This window comes from Homarus americanus, unplaced genomic scaffold (genome assembly GCF_018991925.1).
Source record: "Homarus americanus isolate GMGI-L3 unplaced genomic scaffold, GMGI_Hamer_2.0 scaffold48220, whole genome shotgun sequence".
NCBI lineage: Eukaryota > Metazoa > Arthropoda > Malacostraca > Decapoda > Nephropidae > Homarus > Homarus americanus.
Genome location: NW_024755060.1, coordinates 1,830,035 through 1,847,092, shown reverse-complemented (window position 1 = coordinate 1,847,092; position 17,058 = coordinate 1,830,035). Strand labels below are relative to the sequence as shown.

The 17,058-nt window shown below is 41.2% G+C and overlaps 1 protein-coding gene across 6 annotated transcripts in view; it reads right to left on the bottom strand.

The window, feature by feature from the left end:
• LOC121856347 (FYVE and coiled-coil domain-containing protein 1-like) overlaps window positions 1–16,505 on the bottom strand; it is a 36,752-nt gene extending 20,247 nt beyond the window's left edge. For 2 of the 6 annotated variants that reach the window (XM_042351845.1, XM_042351847.1), the window contains exons 1-6: window positions 16,362–16,505; window positions 14,950–15,023; window positions 14,395–14,514; window positions 13,899–14,011; window positions 13,451–13,701; window positions 8,483–8,561 (exon numbers count right to left, since the gene is read on the bottom strand). In XM_042351845.1, the coding sequence (XP_042207779.1) occupies window positions 8,483–8,561; window positions 13,451–13,701; window positions 13,899–14,011; window positions 14,395–14,514; window positions 14,950–15,010 (624 nt within the window). In that variant the 5' untranslated portion in view covers window positions 15,011–15,023; window positions 16,362–16,505. Of the gene's footprint in view, window positions 1–916; window positions 1,522–8,482; window positions 8,562–13,450; window positions 13,702–13,898; window positions 14,012–14,394; window positions 14,515–14,949; window positions 15,024–16,361 lie in introns of those variants that run through there. The other 4 variants (XM_042351846.1, XM_042351850.1, XM_042351849.1 and 1 more) reach the window with 4 other exon arrangements.
• Window positions 16,506–17,058: the final 553 nt, after the last annotated feature.

The window sequence follows — 17,058 nt, the reverse complement described above, 5'->3', positions numbered from 1 at the left end:
GCCACCAGACCTTAAGAAAGGTTACATTACAGCAAAAGTTACAATGTAGAGACCAAAGTGATTCCTGAAATATGAAATAATTAATATCTTCAAGATAGACAAAGCCTCAAAAACAAGACATAATAGAGAGGAAAAGATCTCACAAGTTAGTTCTTCACACAGAGGAAGTTATACCTGTAGAAGTTTACCTGCTGAAGCTGTGGAGAGAGAGAGAGAGAGACAACTCCATGTTCTTTCACAAGTTAGATCCGCTTCACACAGGACAGGTGACCCCCCCCACCACCCTACCTTCTTTCCCATCATGTTAGTTGTCACAGTACAATAGAGGTGTGTGTTGGCACTAACCCAAACAGGTGCACAAACAGACAGACACACACACACACACATTACCAGGAAGGTCCATCTCTTGGCCAGAAACGTTCACGGTGATGAATCTCAGAGCAGTGCCCTCCTTCCCTCCTCCAGTCTACCAAACAAAGTACAGTACTTCCCTCCCTCCCTCCACCAAATAAAGTCCCTCCATCTCTCCCTCCACTACACATAGCACCTTTTCTCTCCTTCCCTCCACCACATTACCTCCTCCTCTCTCAACAAAGCACTAAGATCCTCTCTCCATCACACTTCCTCCCTCCACCACATTACCTCCCTTTCTCCACCACACTCCCTCCCTCCCTCCACACCCAGACTCCCTCACCCCCCTGAGTCGTTTTATTACTGGAAACTTTTCTCCTAAGACATCAGTTACCACACCTTTAACCTTTCCCAGAAGCCTCTCCCCCAGGCTCGTTAACCACCCCAGTTAGGATTAAGGCCTCATTATACACCCTAGCTATGATTAAGGGTCTTGTTAACCACCCCAGATAGGATTAAAAGCCTCACTAAATCAGATGAATACTTAATGTTATCTAACACTAACCTTACCGTTCTTGTCTGTGATTGGCTCGACGATGGGAAGTTGTTGTAGATGCTGGATGGTGACTGGCTAGTCGTGAGTTGCACTGGGTGTCAGAACCACGATAACTTCTGAGTTTCTTTTGACACTCGACACTTACTGACTACTGACACACATTATTTCTCTCCCTGGAAGCACTATTCCTCTCCTCTGATTGGTCACGGATGGATTTCAAGTTCTACTACTCTTCTCTGATTGGTTATGGACCAACTTTAAGCACTATTCTTCACTTGATTGGCTACGGACAAAACTCAAGCTCGACTCTTCTCTGATTGGCTACAGAAGCTGGTAGAACATCACCTCACTTCTCTTGATTGGCTAGTTGAAGCACCACAATCCAGTTGACCCCGGCAGAGGCAAAACACACACCCTCAATAAACTGTGTTCATGGCGGCGTTGTGACAGAGAGTGTTAATCTCAGCACTGAACGGAAGAAGCGGAGAACATCGATATAACACAGAAAATAACAACACAAGAAGTGATAAAGTTGAACAAACGTCGAGAACTCTTTGTCTGTGCGTGTGTGTGCGCGTATGGTCGCTTTGGCTCTGACTGTCTGCCAGAGTTGAACCTCACAAACTAAGGAATACCTTCCCCCTCTTCCTCCTCCTCCTCCTACCTTCCCCCTCTCTTCCTCCTCCTCCTACCTCTCCCCCAACACCACGGGCACTTTTGGCACTGTGCCTATCCACCTTGGCACTGCCCAGCCAGTCACTACCACCACCAGCATTCTCCTCCCTTGCCTTGTGTTGCCTCTGCTGTTGGGTACTGACCATTACAACTGTCAACCACACCACCAATAAACCACACCACCAATCAACCACACCACCAATAAACCACACCACCAATAAACCACACCACCAATTAACCACACCACCAATCAACCACACCACCAATCAACCACACCACCAATTAACCACACCACCAATTAACCACACCACCAATCAACCACACCACCAATTAACCACACCACCAATCAACCACACCACCAATCAACCACACCACCAATTAACCACACCACCAATCAACCACACCACCAATTAACCACACCACCAATTAACCACACCACCAATCACCCACACCACTATCACCATCCTTGTCTGTTATTACACATTATTACTGGATCGTTTTAGAGGTTCAATTTGGTATGCCATGGGATTTGGGGGTCATTGATATGGCTTTCTCTCTCTCTCCCTGCCTCTCTCTCTCCCTCCTCTCTCTCTTCCTCACCACGATCAACTTCTGAGAAACGACCCACGTGCCTGGCAATCTCTTCCGGCCCGCTGCACCAACACACTTACGGAAACATCGACAGACGTACGTTCGCTCGCCTCCTACCTAACGTGCCTCCTCATATACTGTACATGAGTAATAGTTTTTCTGGTTAATATAGTCAACATTATATAGTTCGTTTATATATATAGTCATTGTTTTATATATAGTTATATGAAGTCAGTTTTATATATACCTGACTCCACCTAACATATACCAACCAAATCTAACCTAACCTAACCTAGCCTCACCTAGTACAACCTAATCAAATATAACCTAACGTAATATAAACCAACCTGATCACATCTAATCTAAACTAACCTACTTAACCTCAGATGATCTAACCTAACCCAACACTGACCCAATCCACTCACACACACACAAATCCGCATTATATCTATCCCCGGAAGCAAGTGGGTTTTGCACAGGTATGTAGTGGACAGGTGGGTTAATGTACCTGGGATTACCTGTGACAATTACACACTTAAATACTGTGTGTGTATATCTCCAGCAGGAAAGTTCTGTGTGTTGTGGTCTCTCTCTCTCTCTTTCTCTCTCTCTCTCTCTGTCTGTCTGTCTGAATCAGTAATTAATGTGTTGAACTACTTTACTATATCCAAAATAACACAAACAAAATCATTCAGTCTTTGTTCATCAGCTATGTGGGTTCGCTCACTTCTCAACCAGGTGTTTAGCAGTTGAACCCGAGTGTCAAGGAGTTGAACCCCAGTTGCTGAACCCACATACCTCTCCCACCCAGCGCCAGAAGGGCTCAAACACGGGTCCGAGAGTCATAAAACACCTTTATCACGCTTCCGTGTTTCGTCGCTCCACTTGGTCACGACACAAAGATGGATTCTCAAAGATTCACAAGTTGGAGTTTTCTTCCTTGGTATAAATATGAGAACCCAGGTATCTGTCTCTTAAGCTGTGATAAAATATGGATTCTCAAACACTTGTATGTTTAAAATTTATTCATAATCAAAATAAAAAAATTACCAGACTCTCTTAATCTACAAGACAAAGATGGATTCTCAAAAGGTTCATATATTAATAACTTCATCATGATTGGATATATAAAAACATCTGACTGATTCACACCACAACATCAAGATGGCTGCCAATATGGTGGTGAAACTAACCAATGACTATAGTTGTGTATTTTCCTGAATATAATTAACACTGGTGATGGTGGTGACGGTGGTGGTAGTGACAGTGATGGTGGTAGTGGTGACGGTGATGGTGGTGGTGCCGGTAGTTGGTAGAGTCAGGTTAAAATAACAACACGACGAACATACATACAAGTATTCTGGGAGCCGCCATTTTAAATATATATACTACATCTTCTAGCTGTTTCTTCACTTGTTTACATTATTATATTGGTTTACTGTTTTATGTTTATTTACGAAGTTGGTCGCCAGAGGGAGGGGGAGGGAGGGTGGGGAGGATGTGTGTGGGTAGGACAGAGAGGAGGGGTGGGAGGAAGGTGGGTGGGTGAGGGAGGGAGGAAGAGACAGGAAATAAGGAAGGAAGGAAGGAAGGAAGGAAGGAAGGAAGGAAGGAAGGAAGGAAGGAAGGAAGGAAGGAAGGAGGGAGGAAGAGAAGTAGGAAGGAAGGAGGGAGAGAAACAGGAAGAGAGAGAGGGAGGGAAACAGGAAGGAGGAAAGGAAATACCACCAGCTTTACTAACTTGTGTGTATATAGCACCAGGCCTTCGTGTTTATCATACCTTACTACTTCTTCCTAAACTTTATCACCTGCTGCCTACCTTACCTTCTCACCTGGTCTAAGATACTAATTAACCTTATGATTTACCTTCATTGCCCTTCTCCTTATTTACGATTTACTCGATTTACAATTTATATTACTGTATACTTTTTTTAATTTACCATTTACAACTTAACTTATTATTTTTGTATTTACATTTCTAGTTATTTACATTTTTCTTGATTTACAATTCTCTTTAATGACTATTTTTAATTACTATACTTACAAAACTTCAATTCATTAACATTTTAATAACTACCTTACATTAATTCCAGCATTTAATATAACTAATCTCATTAATTTCTGTGTTTGTTATTTTAATGGGCAGGTGAGGTCGTCTTCACCAGGTGAGCTGCAACAGGTGGCAGGAAGGTCAACACAACACCACACGACGCATTTCCTCCCTACGACGCGCCCGAGGCATCTGCTATGAATTATTCTGACGCTTTGTTTACTGTCAGTCTGCTGGGGGTATGGAATGCACGTTGGACGGATTCTTCATCTTTAATGGGTGGGCATGGGTGGGTATGGGTGGACAAGGGTGGGCATGGTGTAGGGAGGACGAGCATGGGTGGGCAGAGGCAACATTAATCCTGGGAGGAGATAACAAGGTACAAGACAAGGTGACGCACTTGGCCCGACACACTACATTCCCTTATGCTAAAAACATCAACTCAATGATATCTTGACGACTTTGGAGACACCGAGAGACAATTTGCAAGGAGGGAGACATGGACAGATGTGTTACATATTAAGAGACAGAGATGTGATACCGCGTATGTACTGTATATTGAGAGACGCTGAGAGATGTGCTATGAGAGAGAGAGAGAGAGAGAGAGAGAGAGATACTGATCCATCTCTCTGTGGCAACACCTGCTAACTGTCTGTCATGTGTAAGTTGGCAACACTGCAAATAGATGGGGGGGGTAGAGAGCGATGGAAGAGGAAGAAATAGAGAGAGGGAGGGACAAGTAAAACAGAAGGATAGAATAAGATAGAAGAGAAGGAAGAGGAGGAAATAAGAAGAGGGAAGGATGAGTCACTCTCTCTTATACACACCCTTTGTGACCTCTACTCTGTAATCCTTTTTTATGCTACTGCACACAGGATGAGTGTGGGGTGCACAATAAACTAGTAAAACACATTCATGTATGCTTGCACACACACACACACACACACACACAGAACACCTGATAAATGTTACCCTGTCAGGTCTAAATCCCCATTACTCTTCTACCTGCACCTGTGTGTGTGTGTGTGTGTGTGTGTGTGTGTGTGTGTGTGTGTGTGTGTGGTAATCAACAGTAAAAAACAGACGAAGGGTGAGGACAGTAAGGACAAAGACTGAAGGTGTTAAGCAGCTGTAAGACTGACACAAAGACTGAAGACTTAAGTTGGGGAGTTGGTTTAAGATTGATAAAAGGACAAAGACTTAAAAAGACTGTAAGACTGAGAAAAGGTCATAAATAAGAGGTAGAAAGACACAAAAGACTTAAGTGGTAATGGTAGTGGTATTTGATCAAGAGGGGAAGAAAGAAGGTGACACTAAGAGGAAGATGACTTAAGAGGGAAGCAGAAGTAGAGAGGGACGACGTGAGAGAGGAAGGGAAGAATAGAGGGATGGAGGGAAGCAATGATGGAGGAAGGGAAGGGAGGAGGGATGGAAGCTGGGAGGGAGAGAGGAAGGAAGCCCCTTTGTTTACCTCCAGATATGTGTATGTTTCTCACACCCTAAACCAGGCCATTCCTCAGGTGATGTACCGGGTACGTATACACACCTTCAGAGTTCCCTATACTCATCTAAACGCGTCGTAGAGGACATTAACACCTGCCTGGCATTACCTGTACCCTGGCACGAGATGGTGGGTGGGTGGGTGAGTGCGAGGGGGAGAGAGAGGGAGGAGGAGTGGTAGGGAGGGTATTAAAGCTCTTAGGTCCATAGTGAACTTAACATCTCAGACCATTAACAACTATCACCACCACTACTACTACTACTGCTACTGTCAACACCACTACCACCATCACCACTACTACTACTACTACTATCACCACCACCACTACCACCACCAGTGAAGGTAGACACACTTGCCTCACTAAATATATCTACAGGACCTCTTCCTCCCCTCCCTCTCACCTGACACAAGGGTGAGAGGGTACTGTGGCATGAGAGGGGGGATGGAAGGGAGGAAGGGAGGAAGGAAGGAAGGAAGGAAGGAGGGAGGGAGGGAGGGAGGGAGGGAGGGAGGGAAAGGAAGGATGAAAGGAATATAAGGAGGAAGAGAAAGAGGATGGGAGGAGGAGAGGGAGGATGGAAGGAGAAGAGGAGTAGAAGGGTAAGAGGAAGAATGAAGAAGAGGAAGAAGAAGAGGAGAATGAAGAATGAGGAAGAGAAGGTAAAGGGGTAATTCACCTCTAGTTAATCAGCACCACATGGATGGTAAAGACCAAAGTTCTCTCGACAACCTGGCAACTGTTTGTGGGTCATGTAAGTGATTGGTTTATAGCCGCTGTACGATAATACCTGGTATATAGCTTTTATCACAACAACAACAACAACAACACGGAAAAAGTTAAACAAAAGAAAATCTGTAAAACGAAGACAAATCTGTGTAAACCGAAAAAAACTGTGTAAACCAAAGAAAAATCTGTCTTAATAATGTTAAAATCAGTCCCCTTACCTCTATGACCCCTCGAATATATATGATATGTAAATAAATGATAAAATCAGTCACCCTTTATATACATGACCTCTTGAACTTTACTCCAATATGCAAGCTGACTGGTCAACCTCCATCCACGTTTATCATTAGACAACTCTGATTGGTCGACAGTATTAAGCAGACGATGCCAGATAAAGCCACAAGTATTCAGGGAATTTGCTCCACACACGTAAACACTCTGACAAAACACTCGCTGAAAATATGAGTAAAGTTTTTGTGTGACGCACGAGAGGTGTTGTGTGCCATGCACCTCACGTGTTCAGTGTGTCATAATCTCTCTGACGTCACCACCACCGCCACACACCTGTATTATCAACGCAAATCGCATAGCATGGCACCTTTATGACAACCCAACAATGTATCAACGCCACATGACCGCACTATCAACACACAGCAAACCTGACCTTAACGCCGACCCGAGAATGCATCAACACCATTCGACCGCACTAACAACACCCAATGCACTACAAACTCGACCTTAAGGATAAGCCAACAACGCACTCACTGAAACGCATCCCTAGGAAACATGTGTCACACCACGCCGCCAGAGTAACACATACCTTACGCACTGCCAGGGGTGATGATGCGTTAGGTAGGACGGAGTTTGTCTTGGCAATGAGATCAAGTACCTTTGTGTATACTGAGGTGACTTATATCTTTTGTCTCTCAAATTCTCTTTAATTATTTCTCTATATCTCACTTATACACATACATATATATAGTACACACATCTCTCTATATCTCATGGAGTGGACACACACAATAACACACCCACACATACACACACATATGCATACAGAAGAAATAACTACAATCGCTTGACTCAAACTCTGAGAAAGACGATTTTGACATAAAGAAATAATCCACGTGCAGTAAGTCTCATTATACATATATAAATGTTAACTCACACTGATGTCATTTTTCCCCTAACAACCTACACATTCTTAATGATAATAATAGTATAGTTGTGAGAGTATATGACTGCTTAGTGAAATACATAATATACTATATATATATCAACATGACACAGAGCAGGAGACTAAGTGGTGAAGAGTCTTAGTACATTCACAACTTGTGGGTTACTTCTTCGACAAATTGTTCAACCATCAGTCAGTGGACCAGACTGTGTTGTTGTTAACTGTTGAGTCAATGAGGAGGACAGCCAAGCTTCCACCCTCTGATGAGAATTGAATTAGTGATCAATATTACCCATTAGACAGGCCTCCCCCAGTGCTGGCAGGTATATTCCAGTGAAATAGAGCAATGCATGACTCTCCCTCTCTCCTTTACCCCCCACCCCTACACACCCCCCCATACACACACTGCCTCTCTTGACATGCTTAATCTGTATACTGTGTATATATATAGTCCCCAGCATAAGTGAACCACCCCAGCAACAGCCACACCCACCACAGACCTTACCAGTCAAAACAACACAAGATAATGGTGTACAGGGTGGCCAAAATATCCCTGTACTGTACACCTGTAATAACTGCTTACCTTTATGGACAGTAACACAGGCAACATGAGGTGTAGTCATCCTCAAGACACATACAGTCAGTACACAAGAGGAAAGAAATACATGTGGAAAATTGATCCTCATCCATCATTTCCTTTGATAATATTAAGAAAACCATGAAATAACCAACAGAGGTCAATGGTGGTGACTTTGTGACCTCTACTGTTGAGTAGGTCAAATGTAGGAATAGGTCTGCAGTTTGTACCTTACCTGGGAATCATATAGGAGTTACCTGTGAGGCAGAGTACTCACCTGAGAGCTGTAGGAGGAGAGGGAGGAGAGGGAGACAGCACGACTCGGGGGCAGCCAGCCACCACCAGCTGACCCATGCCTGGCGTCCACACACAAATATAACATGTTAGTGACGTCTTGTGGCCTAATAACACACATACAGTACACACTTATAATGAGCCAATCATAACGGAGGTGGGAGAGAAAAGAGTGGGTGAAGGAGGAGGAAGGAGTGAAAAGGGGGTTGGAGAGGAGAGAAAAGAGGGAGGAAGGGAGGGGGGTGGAGATGTGGGTGAGGAAGAAGGAAGGAAGAGGAGAAAGGGGGAGGAGAGGTAGGGAGGGGGAGGAGAGGGGGAGGGGAGGATAGGGAGGGAGGGAGAAGGAGGGAGAGGGGAGAGGGAGGGATCTAAAAATAGCAAGAGTCGGCCCCCATGTGAGCTATATAATGGATGGCATGTTTAGTCTCTCCCTCTCTCTCTCTGTTTTCTCTGCCTCTCACTTTCTCCTTCTCTCTATTTCTCTGTCTCTATCTCTCTCACTTTCTCTTTTAATCACAATACACCACCTCTCACCACACAGTCACCAAGTTATATAACACATTCACCATGACAGATGTGGTGAAGCAACAAGGAGGTAATGTGTTGTGATTGACAGTGTGTGTGTGTGTGTGTGTGTGTGTGTGTGTGTGTGTGTGTGTGTGTGTGTGTGTGTGTGTGTGAGGAGGTATAGAGATGCCTGTCAGCCTGTGTCTGTCTGTCTGTCTGTGTGTTTTTCTTTTGTGTGTTTTGTTGTTTACTTCTGTGTGTCTTTCTGTGAGAGAGAGAGAGAGAGAGAGAGAGAGAGAGAGAGAGAGAGAGTCACCAAGCAGATGATCGTCAATGCACCAGGAAATACCAGTAGGTGGGACAAGGGTGAGGAGGGAAGAGGGGGAGGAGGAGGAGGGAAGAGAGGGAGGAGGGAAGAGGGTGCTAGTTCACTGGACTTCCTTACCACTCATTCTTCCTCCTCCTCTTTCTTTATCTTTATTAATACCAGACATTATCTATCTCTCTCTCTCTTTTATGTATCTTTCCATCTCTCTCTCTCTCTCACTCAACAACAAGTAACACGAAATATAAACAAACAGTAACTTGCAATAAACCAAATAACACCCAAGGGAAAAAAAATACAATAACAGGTGTTCAGTACAGTAGCCAAGGGAAAAAAAAACCTCTCAGCCTGTGAGGAAATTCCCAGGTGTCTCCTACCACCCAGTGAGGTGTTTTAGGTACCTACTGAGGGTCTTGTTGTTGGAGCATCTGAAGATTACACACCCTACCTTATTGAACACCCTAATGCTACCATAATGTTTAGGTTAGGTTAAGATAGTGCTATGTTAGGTAAAGTTAGCATTAGGTTAGTTTGGATTAGGTTAGGTTAGCATTCTGAGCTAGGGTGCTTCTTTGCCCCAGACTGCTTCCTTGCACCTCACACTTCTATTACCTCCTCTTAGTTTTTCCACAACTCTCCACCTTGGCTAACACCAGACACCCTGCAGCCACTGAATTCATATAAATCTTAACGTCTTGGCTCGAGCTTGTAAGGAGAGGACCAAGTGGCATTAACATCTTTTATAACGAGGATCCTCACTTAAGGTAAAAAAAGGGGGCGTCGTGTAGATTAAACACCGTAATGCTAACCGAACTTAACATATCTTGTCCCAATCTAACCTAATATAACATATCCTAAACTAACCTAATGCTAAGTTAACCTCACCATACCTAAAGCTAACCACACCTTCCATAATTTTAACCTAACTAACCAAATGCTAACCTATCCTAAGACTAACTTCAACTAATATTAACCTAACCTAACCCCTCCATCCTAAAGTAGCAATAGGATGTTTAATAAGGTAAAATAAACTACAGTGTCTAATCTACAAGTGATCCCCAAAGGGTACACAGCACACTTGTCTCACTGGGGCTTATTAACCTGGCACAATGAACACAGAATTATGCAAGGAGGAACCCCCCCCCTCCCCTCACCCCCGGGATAACAATAGCAAGGGTCTGTCACCTCTTCAACACCACCACCACCACCACCACATGTCTCTAATCTAATTTATCAAGCCATAAAACTCCTCATTGCTCCACATAACTATATTTACACCTCATGTGTCTTGTCATTTCACTATCTCTTGCTTTATTCTATCTCTATCTATTCTCTTTCACCAATTACGTATCCATTTTAGTTCTTTTCACCAATTAAGTGTCCTGTTTTTAGTTCTTTTCACCATTTAAGTGTCTTTTTTAAACTCTTTTCACCAATCAAGTGTCTTTTTTAAACTCTTTTCACCAATTAAGTGTCCTCTTTTAACTGTTACAGCACCTTAATATCCTTTTTTTTTTAGCTCTTTTCACCACCAAAATGTCCCTTTCTAACTCTTCACTACAGAGAACTTGGCAGCTATAGGTTAAAAAAAAAAGGGCACTTGCTTAACAGACCCGGGATAACATACAGCAAAAACACAACACAAAAAAGAAGTTCCTCCACGTGACAACACACCACACCGCACAATACCACACCATGACACACCACACCGCACAATACCACACCATGACACACCACACCGCACAATACCACACCATGACACACCACACCGCACAATACCACACCATGACACACCACACCGCACAATACCACACCGCACAATTGTTCCCATTTTTCAAACCATTGTATTACTATCTTATCCTATATAATATGTCCTGACTCTCCAATGGGCTATAAATATTTGTCTTAACTACCCAATGAACTAGTTAGTGGAATGATTAAAATAGTGAGGATGATTGTAGTAAACTTGAGGTAGGTTTTTACACATGAGGTCAAGGTAGTGTAAATAAAGTAAGTCCAGAGAGAGAGAGAGAGAGAGAGAGAGAGAGAGAGAGAGAGAGAGAGAGACTTGCCAACACTGCAGATGACCTAACACAGTAACTCGCCCTTCGCACCACGCAATGCTGTCATTATCCCTTCAGTTGCAAGATGGAGGAGGTATTGTAACGGCTTTGTTTTCGTCGGTGTATACATTTGTGTCGGCAAAATAACCCCCTAAAAATGTAGACTGATTTTGATGAAACTTGGCAAGAGGATAGAGTGCCTGGCCCCCCGAGAATACACATCTTTCTTGTTTTTAGAGATGTAACATGATACAGTCACCATTAAACCTCTTCTTCACTTGCAATAACACACAAACAAACATTCAATCACAAAGAAAATCACAACCCAACATACTTATGACATAACACACACAATCACTACACAACACATAAAACACAAAATCACTTTACAACATGATAAAATACACCATATTATACACTCACGACTCAACAGGTTATCATACAAGCCTTCATCACACAAGGACACATACGTACTTGCCAGACACCAACAATTTTACAAAATAAGTCATTCACCACACACACATTGCTACAGTCACCACACAACATTACCTCTACACAATGGATTGCCGTCACAACTACGTAGCTCCACCTTATGACCCGATGGCAACAGTGTAGAGCGGTGATGCTATTTGTGTTCACCTTGACGGCTCAGCAGAGATAAATTACCATAATGTGTGGCCAAGGTGTGTTTACCAATAACATCGTCCTCAAACTTAATGACATTAACCAGGTGCCAATGCTGTCACATACATACATACATACATACATACATATATACATACACACACACACACACACACACAAATAAATAAATGTCGATCGTAATTAACAAAGCTGATGGAAAGATACAAAGTACAGTACAAATGAAAGTAGAGTACATGAGAAAGGTCCAATGATCCTTAGACATGGAAAATACAGGTACATTATCTGTCAACAAGGTCATCCCTGAGTAACTACTATGGATAACCAATGCCCCTGTGTGACCTAAGATGACCTGAGCAGTGGGTAGTCACATTACAGCCCTTTTGTCACTATTATGAAGAAAAAAAAAGACAGTGGCAACACCATACTATAAAAAATGGCAACTATAAAATCATATTATGGATGGTAACTAAACATTATTATAACATACAATAGATGGCAACCTTATAGATATCATAAAATACATGGCAACTTGTGAGGCTAACTTCACAATACAGTACCATAGATGGCAACAATATCAATACAGTAAAGAGTGCATACTGTACTAAGCCACGAGGGTCATGACAAGTTTCTCAATACCTCAATGGATAACATGACTAAGGTGAGGGAGTGTGTAGTGCGTTGCAACACATCCACCATTACTTCTACGTCTCCAGCCCTGTCATGTCCTGTGCCAGGTAATCAGGGGAGGCAGGTGAGTGACAGGTATGTATAGCAGATGCTTCAAATGAACCAAAGTCATTTATTTTAGACTACTTGTTTATATACTGGCTGTCTCATCAATGAAATTCAACTTAAGTTTATAAATAGATGAAGCAGCGTGACACTGAACACTGCGTATCACACACAGGAGTTGACAATGGAAGCAAAAAACATATGCTAAGAGTTTTGGATTTTGTCTAATATTAAATCATCTTTCAATAGCTGAATAAATGTTGATCTACAAATCTTACCCAGTACTAGGGTTAAAAAGTTAACATCTACAATTAGTTTGTAATGTCCCTCAATATTGTATTGGTATATAATCCATTGAAGTAGCAGCATTAAGGTGTTTAATCATCAGGTGAAATAATCTGGGGTGCCTAATGTTGAGGTGATCCATTCTTGTAAGTCTAAGTCACTGAGAACATGGAGAGGAATAACATTATACTGTATACAGAAAATAATGGAAAACGTGGGTTTGAAATGTAACTCTCTCAACTGACTCTGTCTTTGTAATAACAAACATCACAGGACTTCATAAACTGACAAACTAACACACCTACCTACCCACCCACCCATACCTACACACAAAATGAAGGATACATTCTCTACACATCTCATCATCTCAGGTAAAGACAAAACTGACTCTTACCTTGAAAAAGTCGGCCACGAGACATCCAGGTCGTGTCCAGTGGGAGGCAGATCAAAAGGCACATCACAGAGTTGATAAAGGCAGTTCAACAGTGTAGGGGACAACTTTGCATCAGTCAACAAGGCACCATCTTGATAGAAATGTCGAGATACACTCTGGTTATCAACACACTGCTGGAGGACGTCGCCCATACACTGGTGGACCAGGCAGTAACGCAGGAAACATCGACCACGACCCACACCAGTCTTCAGCTGAACACCAGAGACAAACAACAAATCAGAATATTGAAGTATAAGAAGAAACCAACAATGCTCAGGGAAATATATAATATACAGTACACTGATAACTTAACCTAACCCCCCTGGGAGGATTATGGTGGTTAACTATCAGGTGAAATAAGTTTGGGTGTCGAAACTTTAGGTGATCCAAGAATTTAATGTGAACTTACTTCAGTGTTTGCCTTCACAATTTTGAGGCCATCACGAATGTTGCGTCGGTCAGCCAGGCACTTACAAAAATACTGCCACAGGTCTTTCTTCCCACCTAAAACACTGTTGCGTTCTGTAGTCAACATGAACATTACATTATGGTCACATACTTGTAAACACACTGAAGAAACCTTAAACAGGAATGGATAATATGATTTATAGTTTACAGGGTAATTATCTTTCTGACCACCTTATTATAAATGTTATTTGACAGAGAATTGTGGCGTCGCCAAGTGTGAGCTTATTCACTGGCGCAGGTATAGATACATGCCCAACACTTGCTAACTGTGTTTAACAGAGACATGATCGACCGTCCAAGAGGCTAACAGACCAATCAGTGGTGAAGAGGATAATCTAAAGTATAATACTGTTTCCTCTGTAATCATTATCAGAGTATTATACTGTTAATTAAAGTACAGCATTTAAAATGGATAAAGTGCAGGTGTTAGAACTCACCTCTAAGACCAAACTTTAAGATGAACTCAAGTCTCTCACAAAACTGGTGCAGCTGTTTGTTGTCGTCCGTGATGGGTAGTCCGCTCTCCTCAAACTCAATCTTCATCTCCCGCACGTCATCTATAATACGTGAAAATATTAAATAATACTTCCTCCCCATACCTAAATATCTGTACCAACAAAGACAATACAAGAAAATGTGAAGAATTGGACGACAATATTTATTTCGGATCACCTGAAGAATCTCCACAAGAGCTTATTTCACCTAAAGATTAACCACCCTGACACTAGTGTAACATAACCTAACCTAACATAAGCTATCCTAACCTAAGCTAACATTATAACCTAACCTATCTTAACCTGACATAACCTATCCCTACCTCATCCCCCAAATAGCATTAGGTTGGTTAATAAGTAAGTGACATACGCAGAGGTGGAGATTCTTCATATGATTCCCCCATTTCTCATACAGTACAGTACAAAATAAGCATTAAGTACTGTCCCATATGATAAGTTACATCCATCACTCAATAAGAAGCTCTCTGTCACACTTACTTTGTACACTTTGTAGAATCTTCTCAAAGTTTATCCCAACCGGTCTTCTGTTTGATGCCATGTTGTCGTCCTATCTGGAATAAATTAATGATGAGTATACTTGATAGTTAGCGGACATTGTTAAAGTTATATATTGTATATATATAAAATAAAAACGGATCACCTGAAGAATCTCAATCCCAGTTTATTTCACCTAACAATTAATCAACAGAATCCTAACTTATCCTAATTTAACTTAAACTGATCTAACATAACCAACGTAACCTCACCCCAAAATAGCATTACGGTGGTCAATCTTTAGCTAAAATGAGACGAGTTGGAAATTCTTCAGGTGATCGGCAAGAAGTACAGAATATGTAAACATGAAAACTAGCCATATAATGTTGATGACAATAATGATATTTTATAGTCACTTTTCTTACCATTAAGGACAACACAGTACAGATATTAATACAACGACCATTAGACATAAAAGTATCTACCAGCAGAAAACAAGATCAATATAGGTAATACTGTAGGGTCCGACTAATTGCCCAAATGTACCCAAATGTAGCCAAATATAGCCGGAATGAAGTCAAATAATGGTCCTAGATGAATAAATCGGACTGCCAATCACTTCTCGACTAGTATTTGGTGTCAGAAAGTCACAAAAAATTGGAAAACTTACTTTAATCTGAGTTAATAGATCGCGTGCATGTACCTAACCTAACCTACCCTAACCTCGACTAGTATTTGGTGTCACGAAGTCACAAAAGTTGGTAAACTTAATTTAATCTGAGTTAATAGATCAAGTGCATGTACCTAACCTAACCTAACCTAACCTAACCTAACCTAACCTAACCCAACACAACTCAGATTAAATTAAGTTTACCATTTTTTTTTTTACTTTATGACACCATACACATGTTGTTAATAATTTTACCTTCATTCTGGTTACAAGTCATTAACTACACTTAAAGAAATCACTCAGAGAACATAACCTTAGATTCATGAAGTATAAAACGTAAGATAGAAAAAAAATAAATGAAATGAAAAGGTAAACTAAAATATAACGAAAAAACATTAAAATATATCTGTAAGAAAAAGATGAAAACTTCTTATTAATTAAAACAATATATACATAACCATAATAAAAGTGGTGACATTTTTGTGGTATGTTTTAATTGCTGTTAATAACCATGTTGTATGTGCCATGATAGCTCTCTGCTGGCCCACAAAACCATAAATAAATTCATTACAGACAATTAAAAGTTACAGAAAACGTATAACAATAACTTCTAATGGACAGGTTGACCCTTTAAGTATCTTCATGACCTCTACAATGTTGCTAAGGGAAGCTATACGGTTTGTTTCATTCTCAATAATCTTATTTAACAATTCACAAGTTATCATTGTGGTTCACTTCTTCTTACCTAAGTCAATGTGGCTCTGTTGGGTTCATAGTGAAGGAAAGAGACGGCGAGGAAAACAATAACCAGGGAAAAGGATAAATTAGTGACGTAGTTGGTGGTAGACTAGTTGACTCCCTCGGGGTGTTCTCACAGCGGCTGACACCAGATGTTAGTCGTGCTTTAAGTTAATAAAATATCATTAACTTACCTCAGAATACAAACATAATATATAAATAATCCACAAAAATATATCAATAATTATTTAAATGTTTTATAAATCTAATTATGATTAAATATTTTTGAAATAAAGCACAGCATAATAATAAATATTTCCTAAAAGTCTCATTATAGTTGTTGATTAAATCCGCATACGCAGAGGTTATGTTTACAAACAGTCGAGTGTTAACACGTTATTCTTACAGGATCACAGTTCAGTTATCAATTTTTTATAAGCACACCAACCCAAGCAAGGACTACTCTAATCCTTCCAGTAAACAACTGTTAATTATAATTGAGGACGTAGGAATCCAGCTTGGACCAAACACACGTGAGAAAGGTATTATAAATTGTCACCCTCACTACCAATGTCATGTTTCTCGTTTTCCTCATCTACTAACACTGTATAGACCAAACGGCTGATAAATGGTGAATTAATTATGAATATATTTATCTACATACTAAATATATAGTATTCTATCTAGCTATTGTTATTGAAAGA